This window comes from Gobius niger (genome assembly GCF_951799975.1).
Source record: "Gobius niger genome assembly, chromosome: 16".
In the NCBI taxonomy this organism is placed as follows: domain Eukaryota; kingdom Metazoa; phylum Chordata; class Actinopteri; order Gobiiformes; family Gobiidae; genus Gobius; species Gobius niger.
The window spans coordinates 28567261-28585772 of record NC_136867.1 but is presented as its reverse complement, the minus strand read 5'-3'; the positions used below and the strand labels follow the sequence as shown (position 1 = coordinate 28585772).

The following is an 18512-nucleotide window of genomic DNA, read 5'->3' as shown; positions in this document are numbered from 1 at the left end:
GATTTGATCTAAAATGCAGTTAAAAAGTGCATCTATTGGCCTGGTGTCATCTGGAGACATGGAGATGTATAACTGTGAATCATCAGCATAAGTGTGAAAATTGACCCCGTGTCTCCTGATGACAAAAAAATTGAATCGCATTTCGCCCCCGCGACACGGCAACGGACAAGTGGAAGAAAATAGATGGATGGATAATTGTATGTAGTTGTCAGTGCATTTGTATGAAGTTACACTAAAGATAGAACCCATATTACCAACTCCTTCTCATTACATTCTTATCACTCAGTACTTATTTTTTTCCCTGAATATTCCTGATATGCAGTGACAAAATTGCCTTTGGGGTCACCCCACAAAGGTTATCATCAGATAAAATACAAAGATGACTTATTTACTAGTTTGGTGTTGACGTCCCTGGGCCTGAACTCCTAAATCCCACTGCCAATGTATTCTGAGCTTATTGTGTGTCAGTGTTTTAAATACACTGGACAATAGACTTTTGTCACTATCCGATACGTACCACGATGCTCAGGGGCCGATCCGTATTGCGATACAGTATGTAATTATGATTAGTCATATGTTTACCTTAAAATGTGTAAAAAGAAAACAGTCATGTGTCCAAATTTAGAAAACAAATGCCATTTGACATTTATTATTTAAGTGTTAAAGGGGGGGTATTATGCAAAATCGACTTTTTCAAGCTTTACATCATGTTATTAAGTCATTCCCTCATTAAAACCATGCCTGAAGTGTTGCCTTGGCACATTCACGTATTTTCGAGTAATCTGTAGAAACTCTGATGGCGGCCATTTTAGGGATAAAACGCCTGATTCCTTCAGGAAACGCCCTCGACCTCCAGGATACGCCTCCGACCTTTCGTCACCAGCCGAGTAACCAACCACTGCTCCTCAGCAGAACCCCCTCCCCGCAGTGTCTAGCCCTAAGATGTAAACAGAGTCATCATGGAGGATTAGCTTCATGTGTTGTGAACCGGAGCCACAGCAGACTTTTACAAAGACACACATCAGTGTTTCTGTTACCGAAACACCCAGGGTTAAAACCGGTGACAAGAACACTTATTTCAGTGTCTGGTTCTGCGCTGGGCCTTGATGATGCCCAGAGCCACCGGAGAAAGCTAATGCTAAGCTAAACCTCGAGTCATCACGTGAAAACGAGAAATATGCACACATAAAGTCAATAAAACCACCACACACATAAAGAACCGTTTAACAATGATCACACACGGAGCCGGGCTTGTTGATTTGGAAGTTTATTGCTCACATTTCATCTACAATGGGTCATAGCCGAGTGGTTTTCTCCCGGAGCTAACAAGCTAGCCGCAATAAGCTAACGGGAAAATGCACTGAATACAAGCATATTATGCATTGAAAACGTCACTAAAACAGGCAACTGCTTGAAGCAGCCTTTATGATGATCACACACGGAGCCGGGCTTGTTGATTGTGTAGTTTATTGCTCACATTTCATCTACAGTGAGTCGTAGCCGAGTGGTTTTCTCCCGGAGCTAACAAGCTAGCCGCGATAAGCTAACGGGAAAATTCACTGAATACAAGCAGCATATTATGCATTGAAAACGTCACTAAAACAGGCAACTGCTTGAAGCAGCCTTTATGATGATCACACACGGAGCCGGGCTTGTTGATTTTGTAGTTTATTGCTCACATTTCATCTACAGTGAGTCGTAGCCGAGTGGTTTTCTCCCGGAGCTAAGGCACTATTAGCCGCGACAAGCTAACAACCTTCACCTTCACAACATTCATTGAAAACAGGCAGCATATTATGCACAAATAACGTCAATAAAGCAGGCAACTACTCGAAGCAGCCTTTACGATGATCACACAATGAGCCTGGCTTTACACATTTGTGGTTTATTGCAGACTTTTCATCAACAATGAGCTGTAGTCGATTATAACAAGCTAACGGGGTAACCTCGAAAAACCATTGTCCACCTGCACAGATAATGTCCGTCTTTTGAATCGTATGGGCTCCTGCAGATCCTGGTGTCGTCCATGGGGGTATAGTTAGAGATCCATAGGGCATGGCAGATGCAAAGAGAGAGCCTCCAAACAGCAGGTATTTTCAGGCAAGAGCCCCTTCCAAGCGTCCGGTGTGGAAGGTTCGTCTCCAAATAATATCCTGTGTGGCCATTGTTCACAAAGTGATAAACAGTAGCTCCTTTCCAACAATAAAAATTAAAATGCACCGATCGTAGTTTCAATACTGTGGAGACAAGCGGAGTGTTGTTGTGATGCCACAGACAGCGTGTGGAGGGGGCGTGTCAGAAAGGGTCAGAGGTTCTTAAAGAGACAGAGGCCTATTTCAAGTCATTTGCTACCGCCATTTTGAAAGAGCAATTTTATACAAGGCAGTAATTCTAATTTACTGCATTTACAGACCAACAGAAGGTTTGGTCATCATTGTAGTGTGATATAGACTGGTGCTATGTGGCTGAAAAAAGCATAATACCCCCTCTTTAAGATTGAAAAGTGATAAACAAGGTGCTGTGTAACTGTTACTCGAAACAAAGGAGTGCAGGATACAAATTCTTCTAAAGTATTAAAAGTATTGTGACACTTAATAAATATTGATACTTGGTTTTGCAGCACAAAGTTTTGCGATCCGTTATTTTGTCCCAGCCCTAATGACAATACAGCCATAAAATAAAAAGTATTGAATAACGTGTTAATAATTCCATTGTTCAAATAGTGGTAATAGTCTCACTCTACATGCACCTGCCGAGCTTTCATTCGCTCTTGATCACGGTTTTGAGTTAGCTTGTAAGTTACTCAGCCCAGACGCCTATATCGTGTTCAGTGAAAATAATGCAGTACTACTTTGTCTTGAACTTGAACTTTTGCCCTTTTTTTATTTTTATTCCTAAAATGCTTTGTCTCTTTGTGGTGTCATGTATTTTCATGGAGTTCTGTAAAGGCTTTTTGAGCAGCATATGTAACATGTGTGGATTCTTTAACTCATATTTATCCTTTAAATTCTATCCATATTTTGCAGGTCCTGAAGCCTCTGCTGACTGTCTGAGGATTACACTCGTGGGAAGAACTGGCCATGGAAAGAGCTCCTCAGGAAACACAATCCTGGGAAGAACGCAGTTTCGTGCTGATTTCAGTCAAGTATCTGTCACCCAGAGCTGTGAAAAAGCTGAGACTGAAGTCGATGGGCGGAGCATCACTGTGGTGGACACTCCGGGTTTGTTTCACAGCAGAATGTCCAATGATGACATCATTGATGAAATGACTAAATGTGTCAGTCTTTTGGCTCCAGGGCCTCATGTGTTTCTGCTGGTGCTCGAGCTCGGACGATTTACAGAAGACGATAATATGACCATTGATCTCATTAGAAAATCATTTGGAAAAGACTCACAAAAATACACAATGATTCTTTTCACACATGGAGATAAGTTGAAGGGTAAGAGTTCTATTGAAGAATTCATTAGACGTAGTGACAGTTCTCTGAAAAAGGTTCTCTCCGACTGTGGAAACCGCTTCCATGTCTTTAATAGCAAAGACAAAACAAACGTCTCTCAGGTGAAAGAGCTGCTGAAAAAGATCGATGCCATGGTGGAGGAGAACGGCGGCGGCTGCTTCACCAACGACATGTTTCAATACGCTGAGGTGACCATCAAGAAAGAGATGGAGAGAATCATGAAGGAGAAGGAAGAGGAGATGAGGAGAGAGAGGGAGGAAATGGAGAGGAAATATCAACAGCAAGTGGAAGACATTAAACAGCAGATGGAAAAACAGAAAGAACAAATAGAGACAGAAATAAAAGAGAGGGAAAAGGAACTTAGAAAAAAGGAGGAAAAGATTAAAATAGAAGAGGAGCTGAGAAAGAAAGATCAGGAAAAGAGGGAAGAAGAAGAGAGAAAGAGAAGAGAAAAGGAGGAACGACAGCGTCAGGAGTTGGAACAAAAACAAAAAGAGCAGGAGGAAAAAATTAAAACTGAATCAGAGTCAAAAGAAGCAATTAAACAAAAACTAGAGGAGAGCAGGAGAAAGATGGAAGAGCAGAGAGAGAAGTGGGAAAAAGAAAGAGAAGAGTGGTGGCAAAAAAGAAAACAGGAAGATGAAGAGAAACAACAGTATATTAAAAACCTCCGTGAAGAATATGACAAACAAAGACTGAAGGATCAAGAGCAGCGACGAGAAGAAGACAGAATCAGGAAACTACAAGAGGAAGAAATTAAGAGAAAATATCAACAGGAAATGGAAGACATTAAACAGCAGATGGAAAAACACAAAGAACAAACAGAGAAAGACAGAAAACAGAGAGAACAGGAGCTCAGAGAAAAGGAGGAAAAGATTAAGATGGAAGAGAAGCTGCGAAAGGAGATGGAGAGAATTGTGAAGGAGAAGGAGGAAAAGATGAGGAGAGAGAGGGAGGAAATGGAGAGAAAATATCAACATGAATTGAAAGAAATAAAACAGGAAATGGATAAACAAAAAGAGCAAATGAAGAAAGAAATAAAAGAGAAGGAACAGGAACTTAGAGAAAAGGAGGAAAAGATTAAAATAGAAGAGGAGCTGCGAAAGAAAGATCAGGAAAAGAGGGAAGAAGAAGAGACAAAGAGAAGAGAACAGGAGGAACGACAGCGTCAGGAATTGGAACAAAAACAAAAAGAGCTCGAGTTAAAAATTCAATCTGAATCAGCGTCAAAAGAAGCAATTGAACAAAAACTACAGGAGAGCAGGAGAAAGATGGAAGAGCAGAGAGAGAAGTGGGAAAAAGACAGGGAAAAGTGGTGGCAACAAAGAAAAGAGGAAAATGAGGAAAAAGAAAAACAGAGTAAGGCACGAGAGGCAAAACAACGTCAGGAATGGGAACAAAAACAAAAAGAACTGGAGGAAAAAATCAAATCTGAATCAGAGTCAAAAGAAGCTATTGAACAAAAACTAGAGGAGAGCAGGAGAAAGATGGAAGAGCAGAGAGAGAAGTGGGAAAATGAAAGGGAAGAGTGGTGGCAAAAAAGAAAACAGGAAGATGAAGAGAGACGACAATATATTAAAAACCTCTGTGAAGAATATAGCAGTCAAAGACTGAAGGATCAAGAGCAGCGACGAGAAGAAGACAGAATCAGGAAACAACAAGAGGCAGAAATTAAGAGAAAATATAAACAGGAAATTGAAGACATTGAACTGCAGATGGAAAAACACAAAGAACAAACAGAAAAACACAGAAAACAGAGAGAACAGGAGCTCAGAGAAAAGGAGGAAAAGATTAAGATGGAAGAGGAGCATAGAAAGAAAGAACAGGAAAAGAGAGAAGAAGAAGAGACAAAGAGAAGAGAACAGGAGGAACAACAGCGTCAGGAACTGGAACAAAAACAAAAAGAGCTGGAGGAAAAAATTAAATCTGAATCAGAGTCAAAAGAAGCAATTGTACAAAAACTACAGGAGAGCAGGAGAAAGATGGAAGAGCAGAGAGAGAAGTGGGAAAATGAAAGAGAAGAGTGGCAGCAAAAAAGAAAACTGGAAGATGTAGAGAAACAACAGTATATTCAAAAACTCCATGAAGAATATGACAGACAAAGACTGAAGGATCAAGAGCAGCGACGAGAAGAAGACAGAATCAGGAAACTACAAGAGGAAGAAAACATTAAGGAGTTAAAGAAAAAGTATGAGAAGGAAATAGAAGAAAGTAAAAAGGCGTCTGAAAAAGAGGCCAGAACCAGAGCTGAAGAAGAATTTCAAAGGAAAGAGAAAGAAAAGCTCGAGGAACACAGGAAAAACATGAACGATTTGGTGGAGTGTATCTGTAGAAAAGAGCGCAATGTGAAACGGATAAATAAGAAAATCAAGGCAAATAAAGAACAAATGGAAAAAGAGAAGGATGAGGAGAAAAAAGAAGCTCTGCTGAAAGATCAAGAGAAAGAGCTCAGTGAGCTCATACAGGAAATGTTAGAGGAAGAGGAAGACTCAAGACTTCATAAAATATTAAAATCACTCATGTCTCCTTTGGTTTACCAAGTCTTTGAAAATTGGTTGGTCGAAACTAAGGATGAGGCGCAGGGGGCCAGTACAAGTCCTGATCCCACTTTCGCAGGAGCCTCAAGCCCAGTGTGAGAGCAGCTGAGAAGATCATTGGAGCCCCTCTCCCCTCCACTAAAAACATACTCCCTCTCTTCAAGGTAATGCCTTCAGGAAGGAGACTGCGAAATCCAAGGGCCAGGTCCTGTCGACTGAAAAACATCTGCCAGGCTATCAGTCATTTGTGACATGTGCTCGATTTTAATCCTAAAAACGTGTGAACACAAAAAAAGTTAAGACAGCCCAAATGTTTGTAAATTTGTGGTTATAATCCGGCATGGAAATGTCGTTTTTTGTTGTTTCAATGCAGATGTTTATTGCACATTAAAAAATCATGTGAATCCAGTTGTAAAATTAAAGTCACTATATGTTGTTACAATGTAAATTCTGATAATAAACCTTTCTTCAAAACAACATGGACACAAATTGCCATAATATAATTGAGTAGAAGAAGAAGATCTTTATTTATATAGCGCCTTTCACAGACATATAGTCACAAAGCGCTTTACATGAGACAGTTGTACAGTCACTCCATACTCGGTGGTGGAAAGCTACGTTTTTAGCTTCAGTTTCCCCTGGGGGAGACTGTCAGAAGCGCTTTCGCGACTGCACACGTCTGCGCCAACGGACCCTCTGACCACCACCATACATTCACTCACACATCATTCATCCTGGCCTATTGTGCATGTTTTTAGTGGTAGGGGAAACCGGAGTGCCCGGAGGAAACCTACGCAGACACGGGGAGAACATGCAAACTCCACACAGAAAGGCCCTGTGCAGGTGGGAATCGAACCCGGACCTTCTAGCTGTGAAGCGAGAGCACTAACCGCTGCGCTACCGTGCCGATCACCTTCTCTTGGGACTTTGTTTAGTTAGTCTGTTGAAAACTGTTCGCTGCTGTGCCCTGTTAACACAAATCTAGTTTCAAATGTATGTCTTGTCACCGAGCGAAAGACAGCGGCTAGCAAGAGCATGCTTAAGTTAGCGGCAACGTACTATTGCTAGGTTAATAGAGTTACCATGGCGATCTGCCCTGTTTGTAGCTGTTAGCATACATTTTCCAAAAATGAACTTTAGCTAAAACAGTATAAAAAGTAGAGAAAAGCTGTGGAACAACTCTGTTAGCTGCCAAGTCACTATTGGTAAATACATCTAACACACTGTAGCGTCCAAGTGTTTTAATGTGACTGTAGCGGCCAGAATGCCTGCCTGGCCTCTAGGAGTCACTGTGGCTGATTCCTCCTCATGCTTCTTGCCCTGGCCCTATTTAAGCCTGGTAATTAGTGGTGCCAGGTGTTGCAAAGTGAGGAGGAACAGTCTTTTGACCGTGCTGAGCTCAAGTAAATAAAGGAACATATTACAAGATTACTGTGCTTCCTTTTTGATTGGAACACGCGTCTGAGAGCCTTCAAAACTTTGCATCCTAGTGGTTTGTGTGGCACAAGGCCAAAAGACTCCTCGTTTGGTTACAACAGACGACAAGGTGGAGAGCTGGAGCTGTTCGACACAGCCGTGTGGGTTGCTACAGGCAGGATTTGGACCACTTGTGGCGTGGAATCTTTCGAGTTGGTGCTGTGGACAAGCAGTGCAGAAGGTTGGAACGAAGATTACCATTTTGAGTCATTCACCGCTGGATCTGGACACTGATTACACGGTTAAATGCAAGAAACTGCAAATGTGTTCATGTTAAAGCTGTTGAACTTTCAATGGAACTCTTGCAAAGACAAAGTTTACAGCATATTTAAGTTTAAATGTACAAATGTTTGCGATGAACTATTTCCAAAGGGAAAGTTGTTTAAAATCCACCATTGCTGCTCAATTACAAGTTGAAAGTGAAATCGCAGCGCTTTTGGTCCGAAAGGCTGTGTTTGAAGAGAAATATGCATTGGAAGAACGACTGGCAAACATCAGAAGAAGAAAGGAACAACTTGATCTTGAAATAAAAATTGCAGATGCTAAATTTGCCTTATTAAATGCTACAAAAAGGAGCAAGAGGCCCACGCCCGGTTTAAAGGAACTGAAGAAACCAACTGTGGAGCTACCTGATCAACATGCAGTTGCTACAAAACAGTCATCCCCTCTGGTATGTGAAGATACAGGGGCCGGGACATGTGACCCCTCGACTGTTGCAGAGACAATTCTACACACATCCATTACATCTGATCAGACATCTCATGTAACTTCTCCATGTCAAGAGGAACAAATAACCACCTCAATCTCCAGTGAAGTTGAACCCTCTGATTTGTTGGATTCCCCAGATGTGGTCAACAGCGCAGGCACAGGGCCAAATGCTGTTAATACCCTATTGGAAAAGGGTTTAGGAGGCCCTCTGGGGAAAGAGCAGGGAAGGATAGGTCTCCCTGTGTTAGGTTTTGTGGACAGAGGGAAGAGGAAGAGATTGGCAATGGCTGATGGAGGACCATTGTACATGGACATGATGAGAGCTGCTTATGAGTTGTTTTCTGACTTGGATGATGTTTTTTGGTCATTGCAAGGTCTGGACAAAGTGGAAGGCCTTTTCTGTTTAAAACGACCAAATCCCAGTGGTTTGTGTGGCACAAGGCCACACGGCCTCTACACAGGTGCATGGAACTATATCCCTGCTTGAACTTTAGAAATGTTTTTTCTTTTTTAAAATCCAAAATCCCCCATTTTTTGTAACTAACGGATCAACACTGACAAAAGAATAATCATTTAGAAGAAGAAATTACAAAAATCCAAGGCCGTGGGAACCCAGGGTGCTGAGGGCGCTGCAGCACCCCCTGGTGGATAGTTTGTGAACTGCAGGCACCTGAACCGAGCACATTTTCTCCAGCTTTACCCCAATCCAAAAGCTTCTGGAAAAAAGGGGTGAAAATAGCAACAAAACTGAGACGTAACCAAGGATGAAAATGTGAAAAAAGTGAGAAAACATTGACGAAAAAGTGAGGAAATTTTGACGAAAAATTGAGGAAAAAATTGACGAAAAAAACGACAAAAATTGACGAAAAATGGACGAAAAAGTGACAAAAAAATGTACAAAAAACAACAAAAATGGACAAAAATTTGGCAAAAAAGTGAGAAAATTTTGACAAAAAATGTAAAAAAAATGTACAAAAAAACGACAAAAATTGACAAAAATTTGACAAAAAAGTGAGAAAAATTTACAAAAAATTTACAAAAAAACTACAAAAATTTACAAAAAATTGGCAAAAAAGTGAGAAAATTTTGACAAAAAAGTGACACAAAATTTACTAAAAATGTACAAAAAAACGACAAAAATTGACAAAAATTTGACAAAAAAGTGAGAAAAATTTGACGAAAAATCGAGAAAAAAATGACGTAAAAGTGACAAAAAATTGACAAAAAAGTGATAAGAATTTGACCCCAAAAAAATCGAAAATTTTGACAAAAAAGTCACGAAAATTTGACAAAAATGAGATGACTGCCCAACAAAAAAAGTGATGAAAAAAAATCTGATGTGAAAAAGATCCATTTAGTTTTGTAGGTCTTAGCTTTCAAATGAGGCGTTACACTGGCCTGCAGGATTTGGGTAAAGATGAACTGGAGAAAATGCTCTCGGTTCAGGCGGGAGTTAAGAGGTTTAAATATTGGAAATTTTGGCCATTTTAATGCCTAAACAGTCTCGAAAACGTGAAATGACAAACTTCCAACACATCTTCCCCTCACATTTATGTCACTAATCTGCAGCAGAAGTTTCAAATTAATACCTGTACTTTCATGTATTCCCTTATTCTCCTGCAGCGTCGCCTTCATTCATATTTTTGCTCCTCGTTTGTCGTCCAGATGAAGTAAATCCTCTCCCCTGGTTTTCGGTCCGTGTTGACGTGATTCCCCTTTTGTAATAACGACATTTTGAACCTTGGATCCAGGAGGAACAATTCGGTTTTCGTCCTGGTCGTGGCACACTGGACCAACTCTATACCCTTCATCGGGTGCTCGAGGGTTCGTGGGAGTTCGCCCAACCAGTCCACATGTGTTTTGTAGATCTGGAGAAAGCGTTCGACCGCTCCCCTCGTGGTGCCCTGTGGGGGGTGCTCCGGGAGAATGGGGTCCGGGGCCCTCTGTTAAGGGCTGTCTGTTCCCTGTATGAGCAGCAGGAGCTTGGTTCGCATTGCCGGCAGTAAGTCAGACCTGTTCCCGGTGCGTGTTGGTCTCCGCCAGGGCTGCCCTTTGTCACCGGTTCTGTTCATTACTTTTATGGACAGAATTTCTAGGCGCAGCCAGGGGCCGGAGGGTGTCCGGTTTGGGAGCCTCAGATGATGTTGTTCTGTTGGCTTCAACAAACCAGGACCTCCAGCACGCACTGGGGCGGTTTGCAGCCGAGTGTGTAGCGGCCGGGATGAGGATCAGCACCTCCAAATCTGAGGCCATGGTTCTCCACCGGAAAAAGGTGGTTTCCCCTCTCCAGGTCGGTGGGGAGTCCTTACCTCAAGTGGAGGAGTTCAAGTATCTCGGGGTCTTGTTCACGAGTGAGGGACGGATGGAGCGTGAGATCGACAGACGGATCGGTGCGGCGTCAGCAGTGATGCGGTCGCTGTATCGGTCTGTCGTGGTGAAGAGGGAGCTGAGTCGGGGGGCAAAGCTCTCGATTTACCGATCGATCTACGTTCCCACCCTCACCTATGGTCATGAGATTTGGGTAATGACCGAAAGGACAAGATCGCGAATACAAGCGGCCGAAATGAGTTTCCTTCACAGGGTGGCTGGGCGCACCCTCCGAGATCGGGTGAGGAGCTCAGTTACCCGGGAGGAGCTCGGAGTAGAGTCGCTGCTCCTTCACGTCGAAAGGAGCCAGCTGAGGTGGCTAGGGCATCTGTTTCGGATGCCTCCTGGTCGCCTCCCGCGGGAGGTGTTCCAGGCATGTCCTAGTGGGACAAGGCCTCGTGGAAGGCCCAGGACACGGCGGTGGGACTATGTCTCCGAGCTGGCCTGGTGTCGCCTCGGGGTCCCCCCAGAACAGCTGCAGGAGGTGTGTGTGGACCGGGAAGTTTGGGCATCTCTGCTGAGACTGCTGCCCCCGCGACCCGGCCCCGGATAAAGCGGAAGAAAATGGATGGATGGATGGACATTTTGAACAGTTTTGTAACATTTAATCGCGTTAAAGTTCCTCGTCTCTGTCTCGTCGTCATAATAAACGGTCGTGCTTCCGATTTTTGTACCGATCCGGAAGGTAGAAGTGAAAGTGTAATAAATGCAGTACTTTGTTTGTATGAAGTATCACAGGTTTATCCTCCAGCGTAAACGTTTGTAATTGTTTTTGTAGCTGCACTTTATCCATTAATCTGTGTGTTTGTTCTTTCAGCATTAAAGACACTTTGTACAGATGTGGCTCTGTCGTGTTTGACCGGGGTTCAGCAGCAGGGGGCAGCGCAGCAGGACTTTATGTAGTAAAATAGGCTCTATGACTGGACTTTATGAGATGAAGGGGTGGAAATAAGCGAGAACTCTTCTCAGTTTATTTCCAAACTGGTTTTACTCAAAGTGTGGGGCAAGAAGAACAACTTTTCGGCTGCTTAATGTAGAATCATTGGCAGACATTTTGATTAGGGCACAGCAGCGCCCCTTAACCCCTTAACCCCCACCTGAACCGAGCACATTTTCTCCAGTTTGGCTTTACCCCAATCCAAAAGCTTCTGGGAAAAAGCTGGGAAAAAGCAACAAAACTGAGAGGAAAACAATGATAAAAAAGTGACAAAAAATTGATGAAAAAGTGGCAAAAATGTCACAAAAAATTGACGAAATATGACAAAAAAATTACAAAAATGTGATAAAAAATTGACGGAAAAATGACAAAAATGTGACCAAAAAATGACAAAAATTGATGAAAAATTGACGAAAAAAAATTACAAAACTTTGACAAAAAATGACAAAAATGTGATAAATTGACGAAAAAATGAAAAAAATTTGATGACAAATTGACGAAAAAACGACAAAAATGTGACAAAAAAATGACAAAAATGTGATGAACAATTGACAAAAAAATGACAAAAAAATGACAAAAATGTGATGAACAATTGACAAAAAAATGACAAAAAAATGACAAAAATGTGACACAAAAAAATGACAAAAATGTGACAAAAAATGACCAAAAAAAATACAAAAATGTGACAAAAAATGACAAAAAATGGATGAAAAATTGACAAAACTTTGACAAAAAAATGACAAAAAATATGTTAAAAAATGGACGAAAAAATGACAAAAATGTGATAAAAAATGGACGGAAAAATGACAAAAATGTGACCAAAAAAATGACAAAAATTTGCTGAAAAATTGACGAAAAATAATTACAAAACTTTGACAAAAAATGACAAAAATGTGACAAAAAAATGACAAAAATGTGATGAACAATTGACAAAAAAATGACAAAAAAAAAAGACAAAAATGTGACAAAAAATGACCAAAAAAAATACAAAAAAGTGACAAAAAATTGATGAAAAAGTGGCAAAAATGTCACAAAAAATTGACGAAATATGACAAAAAAATTACAAAAATGTGATAAAAAATTGACGGAAAAATGACAAAAATGTGACCAAAAAATGACAAAAATTTGATGAAAAATTGACGAAAAAATTTTACAAAACTTTGACAAAAAATGACAAAAATGTGATAAATTGACGAAAAAATGACAAATATTTGATGAAAAATTGACGAAAAAATGACAAAAATGTGACAAAAAAATGACAAAAATGTGATGAACAATTGACAAAAAAATGACAAAAAAATGACAAAAATGTGATGAACAATTGACAAAAAAATGACAAAAAAATGACAAAAATGTGACACAAAAAAATGACAAAAATGTGACAAAAAATGACCAAAAAAAATACTAAAATGTGACAAAAAATGACAAAAAATGGATGAAAAATTGACAAAACTTTGACAAAAAAATGACAAAAAATATGATAAAAAATGGACGAAAAAATGACAAAAATGTGATAAAAAATGGACGGAAAAATGACAAAAATGTGACCAAAAAAATGACAAAAATTTGCTGAAAAATTGACGAAAAATAATTACAAAACTTTGACAAAAAATGACAAAAATGTGACAAAAAAATGACCAAAAAAAATACAAAAAAGTGACAAAAAATTGATGAAAAAGTGGCAAAAATGTCACAAAAAATTGACGAAATATGACAAAAAAATTACAAAAATGTGATAAAAAATTGACGGAAAAATGACAAAAATGTGACCAAAAAATGACAAAAATTTGATGAAAAATTGACGAAAAAAAATTACAAAACTTTGACAAAAAATGACAAAAATGTGATAAATTGACGAAAAAATGACAAATATTTGATGAAAAATTGACGAAAAAATGACAAAAATGTGACAAAAAAATGACAAAAATGTGATGAACAATTGACAAAAAAATGACAAAAATGTGACAAAAAATGACCAAAAAAAATACAAAAAAGTGACAAAAAATTGATGAAAAAGTGGCAAAAATGTCACAAAAAATTGACGAAATATGACAAAAAAATTACAAAAATGTGATAAAAAATTGACGGAAAAATGACAAAAATGTGACCAAAAAATGACAAAAATTTGATGAAAAATTGACGAAAAAAAATTACAAAACTTTGACAAAAAATGACAAAAATGTGATAAATTGACGAAAAAATGACAAATATTTGATGAAAAATTGACGAAAAAATGACAAAAATGTGACAAAAAAATGACAAAAATGTGATGAACAATTGACAAAAAAATGACAAAAAAATGACAAAAATGTGACACAAAAAAATGACAAAAATGTGACAAAAAATGACCAAAAAAAATACAAAAATGTGACAAAAAATGACAAAAAATGGATGAAAAATTGACAAAACTTTGACAAAAAAATGACAAAAAATATGATAAAAAATGGACGAAAAAATGACAAAAATGTGATAAAAAATGGACGGAAAAATGACAAAAATGTGACCAAAAAAATGACAAAAATTTGCTGAAAAATTGACGAAAAATAATTACAAAACTTTGACAAAAAATGACAAAAATGTGATAAATTGACGAAAAAATGACAAAAAAAAGGACAAAAATGTGACACAAAAAAATGACAAAAATGTGACAAAAAATGACCAAAAAAAATACAAAAATGTGACAAAAAATGACAAAAAATTGGTTAAAAAATTGACAAAACTTTGACAAAAAAATGACAAAAAATATGATAAAAAATGGGGAAAAAAATGACAAAAATGTGATAAAAAATGGACGGAAAAATGACAAAAATGTGACAAAAAAGTTAGTTGAATACCCGACAAAAAAAAGATGGAAAAAAAATTGGATGACGTGAGGAAAAAGATCCTCTCGGTTCAGGCGGGAGTTAAGAGGTTAAACAGTGTTCTAGCAGATTTTAAAGGGATTGACGGTATTTTCCACATTTCTACTGTACTTTAACATACATTTGATCTCTGATTTGTTTAATATTTCTCAAAATCATCTTGATGGCCAGAGGTTCTCGGGCCGGTTTTGGCCCCTGGGCCTCACATTGCCGTAGTGGATGAACAAGAGAAGATTAGCCTTTATTGATCTCACAATGGAGAAATGTACTTGTTACATCCAGCTCTCAGAAACACACAGAGTGAGCAAATAGGCAGGAAATGTGAGGAAAAAAATATGAAATAGTAAATAGCCTCAAGTGGAGGAGTTCAAGTATCTCGGGGTCTACACAGAATGAGACAGATTTGTGAACAATATTTGTGAGAAATGGGTCTATCATGTTTATAGAAAATGTTTAATGTCTTTGACTTCAGTGCATGAAAAACTTGAGCAAAAACAAGTGTTTTAAATTTGTTCTGCACTAAAATGTTTGTGTGTAATTTGATTTTAATTTTAAATTATGTGAATTGCTTTTAGTTGTGCTCTGTAAACGTGCCTTGTCTCTCTCACATCTTTAATTTATATAATTAATGACAATTATGTATAAACCAAAATATAACAGACTCCTCCTTCTCCGGACCAAAGCCAGCTCAACGTCTGACACCGGACTGATCTAGAATCAGTCTAGAAGTGTTTTCTTATTATTTCTGATGTCATACTCTGAATTTTTGTCATCCTTTCAGATTCCGGTAACTCCCAAGGAGTTTGCTATTGTTATGGACGCTATTCCTCAAGGTGTGCTCATGTTATTTCGGGGTGGGGTTCATTCACTTACCGAGAGGCCAATTGCTTCTTCTTTGTCAATCTTTGAGACTGTTGTGGGCAGAATCTGTTTTGCCTCCAGTCCTTCCATGAGTAACAAAAAAATTAGAGCTTTACTTCAGAAAGATATTGCTACTGTGCCTTATGTCATTCACTACTGGAGGCAGTTTGTACCTGATATCAAATGGACCACTGTATGGACTTTACCTTCTAAATACCTGGTTACAAACAAATTTCGGGATGTGTGTTTTAAACTGCTCCACAGGTGCTCCCCAGCAAAGCAATCTCTACACAAGGACATTGACTGTAGCTGCTCCTTTTGTCATCAGGACAATGAAACTGTCATCCACCTATTTTGGAAATGCCCCTTCACTGTAGCTTTTTGGAAAAACTTTACTCGTTATATACAAACTTATATCCTTAATAACTTTTCACTTACATACTCTGATGTGCTTTTTGGTTTTTACAATCCCTGTGGCTCTAAACGAAAAGAATTTTATGTGATAAATCTTTTTATTATTTTTGCAAAATTTCACATTCATAAATGTAAATTTTCCGGTAAAAATCCCCTTTTTAAACTCTACTTGCTCGAAATGGTGCAATATAAAGAATCAATACGTTCCTCTTCAAACCCCAAAGCTGTTAAGACTCTTGATGCTTTAACCTGTTTTGGGTGCTGCTGCTAATGGCTGCCTCTGTCATTTTTGTGTGTTTTTTTTTATTTTTGTATTTATTTTTATTATTATTTCTTTATTATGTTATTTTTTTTTGCTTAACCCCTGGCATAAATGTTTATAACATTAAAATAACTGTTCAATAATAAAAAAAAAAAAAAAAAAAAAAAAAAAAAAAAAAAACTGGGGAAAATGCCCTGGTTATGGTGGGGGTTAAGAGGTTAACGCCTTTCTGATTAAAGACAGCATGCCCTGTTAAAATGCGGGGGAAATAAAAAAAAAAAAAAAAAAAAAAAAAAAAAAAAAAAGTGTTTTCTTATGGCAGGAGGAACAGGCTGCAGTGTGATGGTAATGACGGTGTTCGCCAGAGGAGGGCGCCACTGAGTCACTAATGTAAAATAAATGCCCACACCCGATAAACTAAAATAAAGACGCACAGCAGCTCCGTGTTTTCGACAAAAGGAGAAAGAGACGGAGAAGAAGAGATGGAGGAAGGTGAGTTTATCTGTAATGATATTAATGACATTTGTTTGAATTATTTAGAACCTATGAACCTGAAAGTGTCGCAGTTTGATCATTTTGTGCTGCGTGTTTTGTGGGTGTAGAGACCGAGTACAGAGCAGGGTCTGCGCTGCACCTTCAACATCAAAAGAGCAACTTTGATCAGTTTTAAACCAAAAGCAAGTCTCAAAAAGCCACAGTTTGAAATGATTAGTATGCTAATGAATAAACCAATGTAAAAATAAAATAAAACAAAAATGTTGCTTCATAGAGAATATAAACCTTCAACTAGGATGTTTTTTTCATTAAAGCTCAAAAGAGCCACATGTAGTGGTGCGGTCTGTGTACTTTAATGTTCATTGTATTTTCGATTTGAAAAGCAATATGCAAAATATTGCAATATGAAAATACACTGACAATTTTGTTTTCTCATTTGTCTATTTAAGACATTCACATGAGAATAGACACGGCCAACAGTGAAAATACACGGGCTCAAAGCACGGATGCTGCATACGGCCACTGCTGCATAAACATTGTGCTCCTTGTGTATTTTCATGTTTTACAGATTTTAGTTTCTCTCTTTGCTGGAGAGAGGGAGAGGGTGTCATTTTGGCTGTCCGGTCTGTGACATCATCGTCACTATGGGCACAACTTACTGTAAGTTCAGCAAACTGGCGAACAGCCTATATGCCGCTGGGTCATGAGGCCGATATGGCATCAGCAGCTGGACAGCGCAGTTTAGGCTTAAATGAACAGAACGAACACTCTACCCAGCCCCTGATGGCTTTAGATAACAATAGGTCAGCGGGGGTCACCGTAACGTATCTGTTTATGCCAGTCTGGTATCACCCTCGCACACTGAGTCTGAGCCGCGCTATCTCCACAGAACGCACTGAGCACATTTGGCAGGAGCGCAAACATAACCGTGCGTAAACGGCACAGTTTCACTTCTGGGTATTCGAGTTGCTGAATACTTTTCTGCGTCAACTTGAATACCCATATATGGGGTGGTTTATTGGACCAAAAACATAAGAAATGAGTCGATGTCCCCATTTATATACATACTTGCAGCCCACTTGTAACAGACATGGCTTTAGCACAAGACAAGCTTCTAATACTAATTTTACTTTGCCTCAGCCAAAATCTAATGCACTAAAAAGTACATTTATATACCGAGCCACCTCGCACTGGAATATGCTACCTCAGGAAATTAAGAGACTAAAAAATCATCTTGCTTTTAAAATAAATCTAAAGAAATATGTAATCAGTCAAATACAAATAAATAACCTGACTTAATGTTGCTTTGAGTATTGTAATACACCTTGTTTTGTTTTTTATTACCTCAATTATTGAATTGAATGAGGAACTCTGTATTGTCAATGTGTGTTGTATAAATTACCCTTTGACTGTATAATGTCTTTTGAATGAGAATGGACCCCAGGAAGAGGAGTCTTTGTGTTGGTAAAGACTAATGGGGATCCTTAAATAAAGAAATAAAGAAAATTGTGCACTCGGGGTTCAATTCGACAGGTCATTTTTGAACCATTCGACTGCCTGGTCTGAAAAAGCACTCGCTGACAGTCTTTGAGCCAAAACAATGTGGTCCACGGTATCGAACACTTTTGTGTAATCAATAAAAAGGGCCGCGCCGCATTGTTTATTATCAAAGCTTCAGTTTTATCGTTTAAAATCTTCAGACTAGCTGTAGTTGTACTTTGCTTTTTATGAAATCCTAAATGAAACTCTGGCAAAGTAGAGGTAGAGGCAAGATACAGTTTCAGTTGATCATTAACCAAGGATTAAACTTTTTTTTTTTTTACAGATAAACCTCTATTCAAGCCTGGACTTTGCACAACAGTTCAGTGTTTTCTGCTTCGACAAAAGGAGAACGAGTGAGAGAGAGAGATGGCAGGTGAGTTTAGCTGTAATTATATTAATGACATTTGTGTGAATTATGATATTATTATAAAAGTTGAAAGTGTCACAGTTTGATTCAGTGAATTATGTGCTGCATGTTTTGTGGGTGTAGTGACTGAGTTTAGGCCTCGACCAAATGTCGATTTACTTTCTGCAATAATCCATGTGCTGAAGGACGGCCTTTCTCAGACGTCTCAGTATTTAACTGTTCAGATC

The 18512-nt window shown here is 38.7% G+C and overlaps 1 protein-coding gene across 3 annotated transcripts in view; it reads left to right on the top strand.

Annotated features, from left to right (window-relative positions):
* The window catches only part of LOC306975697 (uncharacterized protein), a 44803-nt gene that overhangs the window by 11493 nt on the left and 14798 nt on the right, over positions 1-18512 (top strand). The window contains exon 5 of one of the 3 annotated variants that reach the window (XM_079573348.1): positions 3027-5979. In XM_079573348.1, coding sequence (XP_079429474.1) covers positions 3027-5979 — 2953 coding nt within the window. Of the gene's footprint in view, positions 1-3026; positions 6142-18512 lie in introns of those variants that run through there. The other 2 variants (XM_079573347.1, XM_079573349.1) reach the window with 2 other exon arrangements.